The sequence below is a fragment of the Drosophila subobscura genome, chromosome U (genome assembly GCF_008121235.1).
Source record: "Drosophila subobscura isolate 14011-0131.10 chromosome U, UCBerk_Dsub_1.0, whole genome shotgun sequence".
NCBI lineage: Eukaryota > Metazoa > Arthropoda > Insecta > Diptera > Drosophilidae > Drosophila > Drosophila subobscura.
The window spans coordinates 14716678-14732460 of NC_048534.1; the positions used below are offsets into that span (position 1 = coordinate 14716678).

The 15783-nt window shown below is 36.3% G+C and overlaps 7 protein-coding genes across 10 annotated transcripts; 4 read left to right on the forward strand and 3 right to left on the reverse strand.

The window, feature by feature from the left end:
- Positions 1 to 282: 282 nt before the first annotated feature.
- LOC117901749 (protoheme IX farnesyltransferase, mitochondrial) lies at positions 283 to 2074 on the reverse strand. The gene is made up of 4 exons (XM_034812635.1): positions 1894 to 2074; positions 1608 to 1836; positions 862 to 1548; positions 283 to 599 (listed from the first exon to the last, which is right to left on the reverse strand). Exons 1-4 carry the CDS (start codon positions 1969 to 1971, stop codon positions 361 to 363), a joined length of 1233 nt encoding a protein of 410 aa, XP_034668526.1. The 5' UTR covers positions 1972 to 2074; the 3' UTR covers positions 283 to 360.
- A 338-nt stretch (positions 2075 to 2412) lies between these two features.
- LOC117901454 (cilia- and flagella-associated protein 20) lies at positions 2413 to 3413 on the forward strand. Of its 3 annotated transcripts, XM_034812204.1 has the most exons (3): positions 2413 to 2489; positions 2682 to 2910; positions 2964 to 3412. In XM_034812204.1, exons 2-3 carry the CDS (start codon positions 2866 to 2868, stop codon positions 3285 to 3287), a joined length of 369 nt encoding a protein of 122 aa, XP_034668095.1. In that variant the 5' UTR covers positions 2413 to 2489; positions 2682 to 2865; the 3' UTR covers positions 3288 to 3412. The 3 variants fall into 3 exon arrangements, with proteins under 3 accessions (XP_034668095.1, XP_034668096.1, XP_034668094.1); XM_034812205.1 differs by having other exon boundaries at positions 2421 to 2909; positions 2992 to 3075; XM_034812203.1 differs by lacking the exon at positions 2413 to 2489 and having other exon boundaries at positions 2635 to 2910; positions 2964 to 3413.
- LOC117901453 (methionine aminopeptidase 1D, chloroplastic/mitochondrial) lies at positions 3344 to 4579 on the reverse strand. Its single transcript, XM_034812202.1, has 3 exons — positions 4456 to 4579; positions 3718 to 4391; positions 3344 to 3661 (listed from the first exon to the last, which is right to left on the reverse strand). The coding sequence occupies exons 1-3, from the start codon at positions 4527 to 4529 to the stop codon at positions 3462 to 3464; spliced, it is 948 nt and encodes a 315-aa protein (XP_034668093.1). The 5' UTR covers positions 4530 to 4579; the 3' UTR covers positions 3344 to 3461.
- Positions 4580 to 5397: 818 nt separating this feature from the next.
- Positions 5398 to 8166, forward strand: LOC117901760 (leucine-rich repeat-containing protein 15). The gene is made up of 6 exons (XM_034812648.1): positions 5398 to 5554; positions 6343 to 6882; positions 6969 to 7156; positions 7240 to 7334; positions 7507 to 7619; positions 7692 to 8166. Exons 1-6 carry the CDS (start codon positions 5459 to 5461, stop codon positions 8121 to 8123), a joined length of 1464 nt encoding a protein of 487 aa, XP_034668539.1. The 5' UTR covers positions 5398 to 5458; the 3' UTR covers positions 8124 to 8166.
- Positions 8167 to 9195: 1029 nt separating this feature from the next.
- LOC117901184 (COMM domain-containing protein 5) lies at positions 9196 to 10234 on the forward strand. Of its 2 annotated transcripts, XM_034811837.1 has the most exons (3): positions 9199 to 9534; positions 9864 to 10007; positions 10070 to 10234. In XM_034811837.1, the coding sequence occupies exons 1-3, from the start codon at positions 9227 to 9229 to the stop codon at positions 10230 to 10232; spliced, it is 615 nt and encodes a 204-aa protein (XP_034667728.1). In that variant the 5' UTR covers positions 9199 to 9226; the 3' UTR covers positions 10233 to 10234. The 2 variants fall into 2 exon arrangements, with proteins under 2 accessions (XP_034667729.1, XP_034667728.1); XM_034811838.1 differs by lacking the exon at positions 9864 to 10007 and having other exon boundaries at positions 9196 to 9534.
- A 27-nt stretch (positions 10235 to 10261) lies between these two features.
- Positions 10262 to 13343, forward strand: LOC117901183 (TBC1 domain family member 16). Its single transcript, XM_034811836.1, is given in 3 exon segments — positions 10262 to 12102; positions 12104 to 12196; positions 12250 to 13343. Coding segments are annotated over 3 exon segments (2127 nt in total). The 5' UTR covers positions 10262 to 10695; the 3' UTR covers positions 12877 to 13343.
- A 794-nt stretch (positions 13344 to 14137) lies between these two features.
- Positions 14138 to 15464, reverse strand: LOC117901787 (transcription initiation factor IIB). The gene is made up of 4 exons (XM_034812696.1): positions 15369 to 15464; positions 14899 to 15310; positions 14616 to 14850; positions 14138 to 14541 (listed from the first exon to the last, which is right to left on the reverse strand). Exons 1-4 carry the CDS (start codon positions 15383 to 15385, stop codon positions 14258 to 14260), a joined length of 948 nt encoding a protein of 315 aa, XP_034668587.1. The 5' UTR covers positions 15386 to 15464; the 3' UTR covers positions 14138 to 14257.
- Between the last annotated feature and the right edge of the window lie 319 nt (positions 15465 to 15783).

The following is a 15783-nucleotide window of genomic DNA, read 5'->3' on the forward strand; positions in this document are numbered from 1 at the left end:
CCACATAAATCTGGATGGATAAATCTCAATCTAATTCTAGTGTTCGTTCGTCAAACAACTTTCAGTAACTTTTTATAATATTCAACACAAAACTGAAGTATCTGGTCAATGCGGACTCATCTCTGCGACCAACCAATTTCGCTGTAGCGATTAAATATCAAACAAAAAAATCTGGATAGCAGACGTTGAAAAAATGTTAATGCATTTTCCTAAAATCGTAGTGCTCCACCCAAGTTGTACGCTTATTCCCAGAAGTGCCCATAATACAAGTTAGTTTTTAAATATTAAAGGACTAGTTTAAATTATATTTAATTATAAATTAAGTTTTTACAATGTCTATAATACAGAAGTTCTGTAAAATTATCTAGGTCCTTCAGCAACAGCGACAGGTAAAACATTTCCAAGACTTGTTGCTGTTTTTGACGGCTTCAATACCATAACGTTTGAATCTCTTGTTGTTTCCTCTTCCACAGACTTGTTGAAAAACCATTTCTTTTTATTAGCCAAAAATAATAGCATCAGGGCTGGCAAGTGCAGTAGCGAAAATCTAAAAAGGCTTCTCGAGCTTTTGCTATCCGATTTTTTATAAAATTTATAAGCTGTAAGAAAATATGAAAAAATGGATTAGATTTTTTGTGTTAAATGGAGGTTTAATCAAATGGAGGTTTAATGAAAATTACTGGTAATCTCTCTTGTTTCATCGACAGACGAAATATTATTTCACTTGATGGCAAGAGACAAGAGACGTGTGAAGTGATTTTGGCGGGTGCTGCTTTTTGCGAAAGAAAGAGAGAGATACACACAGAAAAGCATCCGATCGAGCCCTATCACTTGTACGACCACGGTTATGTTTTTACTTACCCAAGTATGCGAAATACGCGTTCAAAGGAAGTGTTTCCAAAGCAAACCAATAGTTTGTAACGTCTAGAACCGGTGCCATCGCTGAAAGTCCGACAATAGCAAGTGAATATGTCAACGCTGTACGACGACACAGACTCGGATTAGTAACCGCCATCATGCGATACCCGGCGCGAGAGTAATCTGGTCGCAGATTCCATGAAAGAGCATTAAAATGAGGGAACTGCCACGCAAATAGTACTCCAGCCAGTATCATTGCTCCTGAATCAAGAGTGCCGGCGCAACCGGCCCAGCCCATTAAAGGGGGAATTGCGCCGACGACTGATCCTATCCACGTGTTGACTATACTTATTCGCTTCATTGGTGTATATATAGATGTGTAAAGGAAAAGATTTCCAGCTCCTAGCGCCGCTGTTAGACCATTAACACCGAAATACAACATACACAGTCCAGTTGAAGCGGACACAGCGGCAAAGGTAACCGCTTTAAGTGGAGTAACTTGGCCTGTAACAAGCAAACGGTTTTTGGTTCTCGACATTTGGGAATCGAAAGGAACTTCATGATATTGATTTATTGCATTTGCTGCAGCTGAAATCAATCCTGTCCCCAAGGTGCACATAGCAAAGGAACTAGGATCGAACGCAGCAGGTGCCATCGCATATCCACCCATTGTGGTAATAACAACCAGAGCTGAAATGTAACAATAAACAAGCAGCTCGTTTAATTTTCCGTTTTACGAGAAAACTTACATGTAAGCCGAAATTTTGAAAGTTTTTTGTATTGACTGATTGTTTTCCCAGTGTCATCGTATGGACTCGGTAACCAAGAAGTATTATAATCGGGTAATGTTACATTTGCAGCCGGAACTATCACATTGGCTTTACTAACAGGCATACAAATATCTTTCAACTGAGATGCTGGTAATATTGAATGGCCAGAAGACGTGGCATCACATGTTGAAGTAGATTTGGTCGTATACTGCAAATTTAAAGAGTTTTAATATGTTCTAAATTACATAACACACAATAAACTTACTCGAGTCGATTGTACATTAAGCGGAGCCAGCAACTGGGTGATTAGCCCCAATTCTCGTTTGACTAATACCCTCATCATTATTCGTTTTTTAAGCAATGTAATGGTAACACATTATTCAAACAATTCAAACAATATTCAAACAAATATTACTTTTGTGTTATTTATATTTTTCTTTAAAATCACATTTTTGCTTAGAAAGTGTTACCATTTACTAAAAACAAAAATATACTAAAGTAATGACAAGTACTCAGAATATAAACTCAAAAAAGTCTAGTACTCAAGTCTAGTCACGACTAGCTAGAAAAATCCACTATGATATTCGTCTGGCTTGTGGGGCGAACCTGTCGACAGATAATATATATATTTGTCTACTTTGGTCTTTTTGTTGACAACAAATTCAGCGCACCAGAATACTGGTCGATAACCATCTAATGATCATCAGAGCACGTGAAATGACTACAATAACGTGAATTGTTGTCACTAGTATTACTATCGCATAGACGTCAAACTGATATTTTGTAAAACATAACAGCTATGTCAACCCTGTTTGTCCCCCATTGCTAATGGCAACAATCCTTCCAAACAAATTTATTGACGTAAAAATTTAGAATAGTTTTGTATTCATGTTCGTAGCTTGTACGAGTTTCGGCTGTGCTAAATTTTTTGGCCAGCACTTACTGGTCATATACTAAATTTAAAAAGCAGTATATTGGGAAACAGCTCTGTCAATTCAGTCGCAGAATGTTTAAAAATACCTTTCAATCTGGATTTTTATCAATTCTCTACAGCATTGGATCCAAGCCGCTTCAGCTTTGGGACAAGAAAGTGCGCAATGGACATATAAAACGTATAACCGACAATGACATACAGAGTCTAGTTCTGGAAATAGTTGGTACCAATGTGAGCACCACTTTTATAACATGTCCAGCGGATCCAAAGAAGACGCTCGGTATAAAGTTGCCATTTCTTGTAATGATTATAAAGAACATGAAGAAATACTTCACATTCGAAGTGCAGGTAATATTTTTGATTTAGCTAATCCTATGATATAATTCACGTATGATTTTAAGGTCCTGGATGACAAAAATGTTCGTCGCCGGTTCCGAGCGAGCAATTACCAATCGACCACTCGTGTGAAGCCATTTATTTGCACGATGCCCATGCGTCTGGATGAGGGATGGAATCAAATTCAATTTAACCTATCTGACTTTACGCGTCGCGCGTATGGCACAAACTACGTAGAAACTCTTCGCGTCCAAATCCATGCAAATTGTCGTATCCGACGCGTGTACTTTTCTGATCGTCTCTATTCAGAAGATGAATTGCCGCCCGAATTTAAATTGTTCCTTCCAATTCAAAAACCAGTACAAAAGTCAAATGCTATATGCGGCTAGGTTTTTTCCGCCGACGAAATTGCATCCATAATCAACTGCACATAACACACAATATCCAAGGTTTATAAAGGCCCAAGCTACAAAATTTAATTTCACTTATATTTACATATTTATGAACTAAATAAGCAAATATATAAATTTAAAAAACGAAAATATGTACATGTGTTTATCAATTTATTTATGGACCTTTGTAAGTATTTCTGCTCCTGTGTCGGTGATAAGTATGGTGTGTTCAAATTGTGCGCTTCGTGCTCCATCCAGACTGATTGCAGTCCATCCATCTTCCAGCAAAGCTACGTCCGATTCACCAAGAGTTAGAATGGGTTCAATGGTGAATGTCATACCAGGACGCATTTTGCCACCAATGGTATTATCTAAAAATTAATGATTTTAGATTAACATACGAATAATATTTAAAAATTGTGCATACGGTAATGATAAATTTCTGGCGGCCCGTGGAAATAACTACCAATCCCATGTCCAATAAAAGCAACTATTGATTCTAGTTTTTTTTCTTCACAGTATTGTTGTATAAACTGCCCGATTTTATTAAAAGAGACGCCTGGACCACAAAGCGAAATGCACATATCTAGGCAGGATCTTGTGGCCTCGACCAGGTAGCGGCCTTTTTCATCCACATTGCCAACTAGAAATGTTTCTGAACAGTCTCCATGGTAACCATTGAGGTAAACTGTAACATCAATATTTATAATATCTCCATCAATTAATTGGCGGTCATCTGGGATTCCATGGCATGCTACATTATTGATTGATGTGCAGATGGACTTTGGAAACCCTGCATACCTAAGTGGCGATGGGTATGCATTTGATTTAATAATAAGCTCGTGTGCATATGCGTCTATTTCATCGGTGGACTTCCCAACAATTGCCAAACTGCCACATTCCTGTAATATTTTAGCCGCCAGTTGTCCGCTGAGACGCATTGCTTTTATTTGATCAGTATTTTTAATTTCTGGGGTCCCTAATGTGCTTCCAGGTGGCATATTTTCGTAGTAGTATTGTGGCTTTGGTATCCTTTCCGGAACAGTCCGCTCCTTGGAAACCTTGCCGGGCTCAAATATCTTTTCATACTTTCCTGCATCGCTGTAAAGTTGTATTATATAAACTCGTAAATTAAAGTCATTGAAAAATAACGTATTGCACATACCCCTTCCAATTGTTGGTAACAAAATGCCTTATTAAAGATTGTTTTGGAAATAAAACTTTTAAACTTATGCTCATTGTATAATTTGGCTAAGAACAGGTGTGACCGCGGAATTATCGATAAAATATACCGACAGACGCTCGGAAATATACCTTTTCATTTTCAAAATATACTGTAAATATGCTGCAAATCTTAAATCATTTTCCTCGATTTTGATCTTCTGTTTAATATTACCAGCTGGTTAGGACTCTCAGCTTTAAAAATGTAATTTTAATCGAATCATCACTCAAGTCTAATTTGGCTATGTTACTTTAAAACGAATTAAATTTATCAATAAAAGTCACGAGTATTTTAAGATTAAGATTAAGACATAGCAGTGACTGACTACTAGTCTTCCACCTACTACTTCCCCCACTTGTTGCTCATATAAACATATTTATTATATTAAGCGATTTAATTGTTCAACTTATGTAAGATATTCTTCAACATACCTGCTACATTAATTAATGATATATTTAGTTTAAAGTATCCATTTATTTCATTTATAGCACCGCTAAATCCTTTTCGCTGTAGACCCTTTTTTATGGCGTTAAAGTTTTAAATATCCATTCGTTGGGCCTTAATTGGAGGCTTGTACTTTGTGAGGCTATTCTAAAAATGATTTCAAATCGGGCTCAAATTTTCAAAAGTCTGACGGGATTTCGAAACTTTGGATGTCATATAAATTTTCTTTCATAATTGAGTAAGTATGAGTACAAACACTTTAGAAGTCCTATATACAAGTTTGGGAAAGCTTTTGGGATTCTTATCATGGGTTAGACAAATAATTTCATCGAGATATCGTAATCAGTGCTTTCAATGCCCAGAAGAAGATAAGATAGTTTGAAATAGATAAAATGTTCGATTCGAACTGTGCTGGTTAGTCATATACTTTTCATTGCACTGTAAAGAGCCATTTCTTATTTAGTTTTTCTGTTTTCAGCCAATTAACAAAATCATTTCAAAAATGATATTTAAAAGAAATAATATTATCATTTTTACATGTTATTACATTTTTTTAACAATTGCAAATACTCATGCAGACACTGATACACTTACAAAGGTATACATATGTTATTGTGATACATTTTTTATTTTATCCAGCACCTAAGAGATTTAATACGCCTAAAAAAAAATGTACCTACGTTTTGTTTGTTAATTTACATATATTTAAATTAAAGTGTTCGAGGACTCTGTGTAAAACTCTAAATTTGAGTTAAAAGTTTCAATTAAAAGCAAGGAATAAAAAGCTCTCTTCGGGTGCTTTTGTATAGACCTTCCGATTCATCATTAATACAACAGAAATTAAACTGGCTGCGTCATTAACGAAAAAATTATGGCTGAAGGTTTTAGTCCCGGTAATCGAAGAGTTTGGTGCTAAGTATATTCGATTTATGTTCGAAGTGATGCGCGAGACTCACAGATGGATGCCGTTTGACGCTATAAAGTATATGTACATATGTAAATGTACATACATATGTACATATGTTCTGTACATACATATATTCCTGATCATCGGCCGATGTTCATACTGTGTGTGAAGGATTTGTCATTTAAAAGTGTAATCTGAATATCTATGATCGCGAATATCGCGATCCCCAATTGGTATGGCAGCCGTTGAGATCTGCTGTTACTTATTTTGTGTTGTTGTTATTGTTTATAACGATGTTAAGGTTGTCTCGTGAGATTGTTAAAGAGAGAGAGAGAGAGTAAATTGTAATTTTTGGTTTAGATTTAATTTAATCAAAGTCTTAATTTATGTTCCTCAGTGTTTGTGATTAATTTGTATATAAGTTCATCCGTTTATCGCATTGATTAATACAAGTTTTAATTAATTTATACTGATTCCAGAATGCTGCTGCACCCTTAAAAAGTGATCTGTGTACAAAATGCACATGCGATCAACCGAACAATTTAATCGACTGCACGAGCAACTTGAGCAGTTGGCTTTCCAAGGAAGAATGGGATTTCTTGATCGACGGAGACTTTGCCCTAGAAACTATCAAGCTAAATCACAACAATATTAGCAAAATCCCAATTTTGCAAACATATGCTGTAAAACATTTGTACTTTGGCAATAACCAGATAGATTCAATAGCCATTGGCGCCTTTCAAAATTTATCTGACTTGACAAGCCTGGATTTGTCGCATAACAAATTAACTTCAAAGGTTTTGCTGCCAGATGTTTTTAGAGGACCCTATACAACAACGGACTATAAGGCATTAGTTAATTTGAAATCGCTCAATTTGGGACACAATGACCTGCATTTTTTGGACGCAGATTTGTTTGAGCATATTCCAAACCTAGAAGAGCTTATTCTGTGTTCAAATAATTTTCAATTATTAGATGGGCTCTCAGAAGTGGCAATTTCAGGCTTGGGATCATTGAAGGTATGTTAAAGCTATTCCTCTAGATTTATATTTGTTTGATTTCATTTTATTTATACAATATCTTTGAATTTATTTTTTTCTTACAGACATTAGATATTTCATATATGGAATTAGCAACATTGCCACAAACAATTCTACATGGGCCACGAGATCTTGAGACTTTTATAGCAGCTGGAAACTTGTTCCATGAACTGCCAAAAGCTTTAACATTTGCAAAGAACTTAGCCAGTCTTGTCTTGAATGAAAACCCAATTGAAGACCTTCAAGGCGATAAGTAAGATATGATCAACGGATCTCTCTGCCTTAAAGCGCAACCTTATGTTATTTTATTTTATTTAATCTAAACTATCATTTTAGCATATTTCCTGTGATGACTAACTTGAAGTATCTCAGTATGTCTTACATGCCAAAGCTGCACCATATAGGAGCTGGTGCTATGAGTGGATTGCAGAGTAAGTCTAAAAATTAATAAAAATATAAGATGCTCTAGCTTCTATAGTCTCTGAGAACTAAGCAGTCGCTCATCATCAGACGGGCACACGGACCGACCAAATTAATATTGATGTTACAAACTGAAATTTATAGTTAACGTATTTATTTTTATGTTTCTTCAATTATTTTCAGACCTTACCGAACTAATCTTGTCTGACAACAAGTTTCTAGTAGAAATCGATGAGCTCGCCTTTGCAAAGAACCTTACTGATGGACAATATATGAACTATCCCCCATTGGAAAAAGTAAATTACAAAAATCAAGTAACAACGTTTTATACATAAAATAATAATAACTTTTTCTTTTAATGAAAATAGATCTACTTAAATAATTGCAACCTGACAGCAATATCAAGGTCATTACTTGTACGTTGGGACAAACTTGCCGTACTTGATCTGCGATTTAATCCATGGAACTGCGAAGAGTCGAACGATTATTTAATCAGCATCCTTCTGCCACAAATAAATACAACAACTCCACTTCTGGCCAAAAATGTACGGTGTGAGACACCCTCTGAATTGAAAGACGTGGAGGTTTTACAGGTAGCGACGGATCGCTTAAGTGGAAATACAACTGGCAGTAGTATTTTCTGGATCGGTCTGCTAGTTTTTACACTTATTGCCTTACCGATTACATTAGGAATTTTTGTATTGTATAGACGTGGCTGCTTTACTTTACATAAACATGACGGGGCTTCCAGTAGTGCTCTATATAACAGAGCAAGGTTCAATGACGATTTTCAAATTTAATTACGTTACATATTAACATATATTTATCATACCCAAAAAATTCAATAAAATTATGCTTTTGCACCAAAAATATAGGTTTTTTTTATCACCTTTTTCATTTTATTTATAATGTTTGGAGAGATGAGCAGCCATTTACACTTCCCAACCAAATCTGTATCAAGGCGTTGGACCAACTGACTTTTTCTAATAGATTTAGGCCATTCAATTGTTTTAAAGTACTAAATAAAATAAAATAAATACTTAAAGAGAAAATGTTTTTTGTTTAGTTCTTTTTCAGAGGAAGAGCTTCTTTTTTTTCATTCCATCGTGACGTACAGGAACTATGAAGCTTTCAAATGCAAAAATTATAAAAAGCATCTGATGCCTACACTCAAAGCTAGAGAGAGCGCCGTTCGCAAAGCTATGCTCCGACAGCAGAAGCCGAGAGAGAGAACGCGGGGCCGTAGGTGAGAACAAGACGGAGAAGGTGCGACAATTGTAGGGAAAGCTAATGAACAAACGCGAAGAACCAACAAACCAGCGCCGAAATTAAACGCGGAAACAATTCGGGTGCCACAGTGCTCATCCCCCTCGTCCCCTTCCTTGTTTCCACACTGATTCCCCCAATACGAACCCACGTACATACATACATACTGTGAGTTTGCCGAACTCGGACTCCGCAGTATTTAACGGTCGATCGGATTCTAACTTTACGCAACTGTTTTTATTTGACGCCAGTGTTGAGTCCTTCAACAGTTTAAACTATTCCGTGCATTTTGTTTAATGAGTTTAATTCACGAAGTCTTCATTTACTTTTTGGTTTAACAACCGAAATGTTTCATTTCCAAAAGTGGAACAGCTGTTTACTCGTATAACAAATGAATGGAAAGAAACACGAAATGCAAAGCCCGGAAAGCACAAATGTTAAATCATTAGTTTGCGAAAACCTGGTAATTCAAGATATATGTAATTTAATATCAGAAATTGTGAACATATTAGTTTTTCTTATGTTCCTATTTCAATGATCCAATTTTTGTATTTTAGATACATATGTATGTATGTATGCGTTGCTCGTTCCTGTTCGTATTAAATGATAAACAATAACAAACCTTGTTTTGATCAAAATGTCATGTACTTTTCGATATAATATTCTGAGATATGTTCAACCATATTCTTCGTTCGTACCGCAATTATCTAAATCAATGCTGCGCGTCTTAATTCAAGTTTCCGTACATTATGTAGAGACCAAAAAATCCTGTTCCGAAGTGCTGTCCCTTGCAAAAAGCAAACTGACAAATGCCGGCCATGAAGTTCCGGAGAACTTTTGCGAGCTCTTTACTATAGTTTTTTTGATAATGCAAATATTTTTGCGTTATCCAAAAGGAGTGGTAAAGGTTCACGAGTTGCGTCAATGCCTATTGGTTGATTTAAGGTATGTAAATGCATACTTTCGTATATTTAAATACTAATACTAGATAAAATATACATTGCCTTTCGATTGTTTATTGTAAATATATACATACATATGTAGGTATTTATATGTTTACCAATATACCATATACTTTATTCTGCACAGTGAATCAACAAAGTGTACGCGCACCATTTCTCTCAAAGTTTATTTGAGAACACATATGTACATAGTTTCTACATTGTATATACATATATACATATATACATACTTAAAACATTTATTTACCAACCAGTGGATCCATTGCAAACAATTTTGAAGAACTGATTAATTCCATTAAAACATCTTTACAGATTTTCAGAAGAATGTGTTGAAGATATTTGCAAAGTTATTTTACATCATAGAGAAATACTTAGTAAAAACTACTCGAATACCAAATTAGATCGAGTTAAAATGTTAAATGTGAAGTGGAGGATCAACATTTCGTTAACTTTAAAGTATGCAAATCAATCATTTTGGATAATCAAATAAATTGACTAATTTTCTTTATATTATTTAGTACGATCCAAGATAAAACAACCGTTGTACTGCACTTCAAGCTCCCGAGTGGAAGATTTCGAACTCTGGAACTGCCACTATCCACGTTTCAGCGATTGCGTTACAGTATTACTTTGCTACTCAACGAGCTACAGTGTTTGCAAAGTCGATCAGTCTTAAAATAATATCTGTAGATTTAAATAAATATAATGAAACTATCAAGGTTTCCCCAGTTTCTATCATTTTTCCTGCGATGCAATTCCGAGGAAGATGTTTTAACTGAAAACTCCTGCTGCAATGATTGCTTAAGTGAATCCCAGTCCCTAATATTTTTCTGACTGCGCACAAATAGTTTTCCAGCAGAAGAAAATTGCAAGCATGAATTCAAAGCTGAATTTTTGGTGAGCAGTTTAAAATTTTACGAGAGTACCCCCTTTCTTTTTCCCAAGAAAAAAAAGCTTACTTATTAGAGTGACCCTTGTCCAAAAAGATACCGTTTTTACCGTGCATCACAAATAGCCCATACCCATATCAAAAGCTGTTACAAGCTAGAAACACCCAGCACACAGTACATTTATTATTATAAAAACCCTTTCATATTAAAAAGAAAGATACTCATATGTAAGGATACCCAAATTGGATCTAAAAATGCCAATAGGAAGTATTATAAAAAAAGCATCAAGCTTTATACTGGGTGAAGAAATAATAAGTAAAAAAATCGATATTTCTTACGAAGACAACGAAATTCTGTTCTGCAAGAACAATGTATGCATTCATCCACCTACAATCGCTCGTCATGAATTTGATATATTGCACAACCCAGGATATTTAACATGCACTACAAAAACATTTGTGGATCAGTATAACTGTGCAAAAAGACCTACGCTACTTCTCACGTGGATCCCAAACTCTTCCCTATGCAAATATACGACATCGTCGAAGGAAGATTCCAGTGATAGTTGTAGTCCTATGAAAAAGAGGACAGATTTAAGCAATAAACACTGTTTCCTATCGGTGTCTCAGACGACTAATGAAAGCGACATCCGAGAAGAAGATGATGACGCGTCGGAAATGCAAGAATTAAAAAGTGAACTACAACCTTTGCTCGGCGGACAAACTGCTTCAATAGATGATTTAACAGCGCTGCTAAAAAACAATCCAATAACTTCAGTTAATATAACTATATCGAATCCGCAGATCGAAAACACTAATATTTCACAATCCTTCAACTGTATAACGATTAGGACAGACGGCGATAACAGCAGCGACTGCTTCAGCGGAAACAGGGACCATTTAAACTCTGTTGGCCCGGCATCGGAGGACAGCAACCCTAAGTGGATGACCCCAGAACTACTTGCCTTTAAGCACAACTTGGAGTTCCCAGAAAGTGAAAACTCGATGCCAGCCGTTCGCCGAACCGCCTCACTAAAGTGTCGACACTTTTCCGTAGACTTAAGTCAAATGCGATCACTCCGTCTCTTTTTCAATGACACCAACTGCACATCGGGTCAGCTGGTGATTGCATCTCGAGAATCTCAGTACAAGATACTCCATTTCCATTATGGTGGATTGGATCACTTGGCCCAGGTACTTCACCAGTGGCATTGTTTTTTGCACAACATCACTTTGGCCACTTGTCCAGAAAAATTCGATCTGCCATACAGGCATTTTATGGTCTGTCGCCCTGAAGTCAAGAAATCAGAAATGCATCCCGATGAGGGCGACGTAAAGAAAATAACTACAAACTTTTTCTACGGAACATTGTTAAACGAAAAAGGACAGATCGAAGACGATTTGCTTCTACGCAAATGTGTATTTTTTGGTGGCCTTGAAAAGAGTTTACGAAAAACGGTTTGGCCATTTTTATTAAAGTGCTATTCCTTTTCGTCAACATTTGAAGATCGAGCAGTCCTGATGGACATTAAGCGACAGGAGTACGATGAAATCACACGAAAGCGTCTATACTCAATGTCTCCAGAGCAACAAGTACACTTTTGGAAAATCGTACAGTGTGTGGTTGAAAAAGACGTTGTACGTACAGATCGAACCAATCCTTTTTTTCTGTGGGGACGATAATCCCAACACCGAGGTTATGAAAAACATTCTGCTCAATTTCGCTATTTATAATTCTGGATTGTCCTATTCTCAGGTTTGTAGTTGAAGTTAAATCACGAAAATATTCACTTTTCAATTCGTTTTCAGGGTATGAGTGATTTACTGGCGCCTGTACTATGCGAGGTGCAAAATGAGTCTGAAACATTTTGGTGTTTCGTTGGATTAATGCAACGAGCATTTTTTGTCTGCACTCCCACAGACAGTGACGTCGACCATAATCTTAGTTATCTGCGAGAGCTAATAAGGCTTATGCTGCCACGTTTCTATGAACATTTGGAACACCAGAACGATTCCATGGAGCTCCTATTTTGCCACCGATGGCTCTTGCTTTGTTTCAAGCGAGAGTTCACCGAAGCTGTCGTAATACGCATGTGGGAAGCCTGTTGGTCAAACTATTTGACTGACTACTTTCATCTATTTCTTTGTTTGGCCATCATAGCTGTGTATGCCGATGACGTGATAGCTCAAGGATTACGCGCTGACGAAATGCTACTGCACTTCAGTTCGCTGGCCATGTACATGGATGGACAACTGATTCTTCGGAAGGCTCGTGGACTACTATACCAATACCGTCAAATACCAAAAGTTCCTTGTACGTTGAGTGGCCTATGTAAGCGATGTGGACCTGGTATGTGGGACTCTGAGCATCGACCTGCACTTGAGTGTGTCGGGCATAGTGATGACGAAAAATGTTCTCTTTCGATTGACTACTGATTGTCGATTCCATTAATTTAAAAACTTTATATTCATGTCGATGCCGTATTACTTTACTGTCAACCCTTTTAAATGGACATCGATACATTTGTGTTTCGCACGCACAGCTGATTCAGATCAACCAAGTTATTATTTCTGCGAAATTTTATATTTATCTGATGCCGCGCTGGCACCAGAACGTCTAAAACTGTAAAGCTTACATACATATATTTCTGCCGCTTACATTATATGCTTTTCCCCCTTTTTGTTTTTATTTTTGCCTGGCTTAAATGCACTTAATTTTTTTTCCTAATTTTTTAAGCTTTGACCAAAAATCATTTTTCTTTACAACTTTCAAGCCGCTAATAATTTATGTATGTCTGTAAAGCAAATGAAGATGCATTCCCGACACGAAAAATGTATTTATTTGCATACTATATAAATAATAAAGCTGTAATATAAGCGATAGACCAAAAGTAAAGTCGTAATCAACGAAGCAAATTCACATGCATAACTGCCATAGCCTCTGTGACTTTTTTTGCGGTCGATCATACGTATTGATGCTAAATACATACATACATATGTATGTATGTATGTACATACTGCAGTGCCACGAACTACCTTGAAATGTAGGAAATTGAAGTGACAAGTCATGCTACTTTGTATGAGCGAACCTCAAACGGTGTATATGTACGCATATAATGTATGCGTGTATGTATGTGTATGTATGTATGTATGTATGCACCCAATTCAAAGTTTGTCTTTGGTGGTTTGTATAGAGTTTTGATTTTCTGCAATTAATTATAACCAATGTGTACTGCAAACTATCTTTCCGACATAAAATCTAAAAACAATTAAGGAGTAAAAAGTATGTCTATGTTCATATATTATTATAGTCAGCCACTTGATGTGTGTATATTGCAATGAATACTAGGAACTTGGTCCAAACACCTTGCCTAAATGCTTTTGTTTAAATAAATGTGTTTTGTTAATATTGTTATAAAATATGGAAGTAATTAAAGTTATGTGCGCAAGTTATCGTAAGAGAAAATAAAGTGCTAAAGGCTTGCAAATAAGTCTCATACTAAATTCGGTGATGATTACTTAATTACAAGTGGGTTCGATTATGTTTTGGCGAAAGCAGACTTTTACAGATAAAGGGTATCCATTTTTTTGAAACAAATTGCTGAGGTTCTACATCATTTCACTAATGGTCACTGGATTAAGCAAACCCCTTGCTCTAAATGTTAGCTAAAATTAAAAATCCACTTAAACAGGGAATCCGTTTGATTTGTATCCAAAATAATACTAGCTTTATTTAATAAAATCGTACCTTTTTGATTATATAACAACTAGGCGTAAGAATTGTTATTGAGCATCGATAACTAAACAATCTAAACTTTCACATTTGTGGTAACTGATCAATGGGTGTGGTAAACTTGAAATCTTCAGGGAAAAGTTTCGCAGCATGAGGGTACATTAGTTTGTACGATTGTCTTATGGTGACATCAGCAACGCCAGCTATGTCACCGATTTCCTTCTGACTGCGCTTATGCTCTGAAGCCTGCGATGCCATATAAATCGCAGCTGCAGCCACAGATATTGGAGATCGTCCTGGAACAATGTCCATTTCGACAGCTTTTTTCGCAATGTGTGTAGCAGCGCGTTGAACCATATTCGGTAGATCTATAATAAAATATGTTAGGATACATATGGTAGATTAAAACTACAAAATGTCAACGATTTAGCAAAAAGCTTACCCAGATTGGCACAGAAACGACACATAAAATCAGCCGTTGTTATCAAATCAACACTAGTTTCAAGAGCCTTGAGTGTTAGTTTAAAGCATCTTCCGATTTCTTTTTTGCTAATCTTGCTAACGGCGCATATTTCTTTAAATGTGCGTGGAACTCCTTCTTGTCGGCAAGCAATATATAGACATGCAGATGCCTTCGCATCGTTTGATCGACCTTTAAGATTTTTTCCATCGTGAACCTAAACGAAATAGTTAGATCGAATTTCACCAGCTGTGTTAATGCATACCTGTTTAAATAGATTATTTGCACGGTCGACTATAGTTTTTGGTAGGTTTATACGATCCGCCATTGATGAAATTTCTTTGAAAGCTGATATAAGAGAGCGGTCTGAACTGCTCATGGTGCGTCTGTTTTGATATTTTGGAGCACCAAATGCATCGAAAGATGCAGACCCCGTCCCAGGTCCAATTATTGTGGATAAATCCCCACCACTAAGGAGTGGATTTTCGGGACCGCCAACACGACTGGGATCTACGCCACTTTTCTCATTACTGAATGTACGCCATTCTGATCCAACATCAATAACGCGGTCCCCAACAACCAGACCACACTCTGAACATATCATGTCACCAGCCCGATAATCTTCGATCAGGGGAGATTCTGGGTGTGCATAACAGCACACCTTATTGTTGTCAAGTCTAAAATTATAAGAACCTTATAAATACAATAATTACGCATAAAATATTTCCAAAATACCTCGATGTTGAAGCCATTTATACAACCCACTTCACACTAGTGATGCAAGTTACACAAATAATTATATCGATGCTTTTATATTAATTTTGTTCGATAGCGATAAATATGAATTGTTAGGCCTATTTACACTGCCTAGGACTCAGATGCACTAAATTTTCTTGCGAATCTTGCTCTTTTTCTATTTCACAACGAAATAATAGAAATTGACAGCGAAAATGTAAATAATAATTGACAGGAAAATACAGGAGCATATTGAATATTTGCGGGGAGCTCGAAAGAACTAGCACGTAAATAAGAAAAAAAAATAATAGAAGAGCAAGAGAATTAGCATTAGAGGCAAGAACTAATTTTCCGCAAGTCTAGCTTTGGAAAAATTGTAACTAAAAATTCGTTGATCCAAAGAGCTTTTCAACAC

Coding starts and splice junctions, on each gene's coding strand:
- LOC117901760 (XM_034812648.1), top strand. CDS start 5,459: ATGATATTTAAAAGAAATAATATTATCATTTTTACATGTTATTACATT. Junction 7,335..7,506: donor TGCTATGAGTGGATTGCAGA/GTAAGTCTAAAA, acceptor AATTATTTTCAG/ACCTTACCGAACTAATCTTG. Junction 7,620..7,691: donor ACTATCCCCCATTGGAAAAA/GTAAATTACAAA, acceptor TAATGAAAATAG/ATCTACTTAAATAATTGCAA.
- LOC117901184 (XM_034811837.1), top strand. CDS start 9,227: ATGTCATGTACTTTTCGATATAATATTCTGAGATATGTTCAACCATAT. Junction 9,535..9,863: donor TGCCTATTGGTTGATTTAAG/GTATGTAAATGC, acceptor ACATCTTTACAG/ATTTTCAGAAGAATGTGTTG. Junction 10,008..10,069: donor AACATTTCGTTAACTTTAAA/GTATGCAAATCA, acceptor TATATTATTTAG/TACGATCCAAGATAAAACAA.
- LOC117901454 (XM_034812203.1), top strand. CDS start 2,635: ATGTTTAAAAATACCTTTCAATCTGGATTTTTATCAATTCTCTACAGC. Junction 2,911..2,963: donor ACTTCACATTCGAAGTGCAG/GTAATATTTTTG, acceptor TATGATTTTAAG/GTCCTGGATGACAAAAATGT.
- LOC117901787 (XM_034812696.1), bottom strand. Junction 14,851..14,898: donor CAAATAATCTATTTAAACAG/GTATGCATTAAC, acceptor TATTTCGTTTAG/GTTCACGATGGAAAAAATCT. Junction 14,542..14,615: donor TCGTTTCTGTGCCAATCTGG/GTAAGCTTTTTG, acceptor ATTTTATTATAG/ATCTACCGAATATGGTTCAA.
- LOC117901453 (XM_034812202.1), bottom strand. CDS start 4,529: ATGAGCATAAGTTTAAAAGTTTTATTTCCAAAACAATCTTTAATAAGG. Junction 4,392..4,455: donor GTTACCAACAATTGGAAGGG/GTATGTGCAATA, acceptor ACAACTTTACAG/CGATGCAGGAAAGTATGAAA. Junction 3,662..3,717: donor GCCAGAAATTTATCATTACC/GTATGCACAATT, acceptor ATTAATTTTTAG/ATAATACCATTGGTGGCAAA.
- LOC117901749 (XM_034812635.1), bottom strand. CDS start 1,971: ATGATGAGGGTATTAGTCAAACGAGAATTGGGGCTAATCACCCAGTTG. Junction 1,837..1,893: donor TTAATGTACAATCGACTCGA/GTAAGTTTATTG, acceptor TTAAATTTGCAG/TATACGACCAAATCTACTTC. Junction 1,549..1,607: donor TTCAAAATTTCGGCTTACAT/GTAAGTTTTCTC, acceptor GTTACATTTCAG/CTCTGGTTGTTATTACCACA.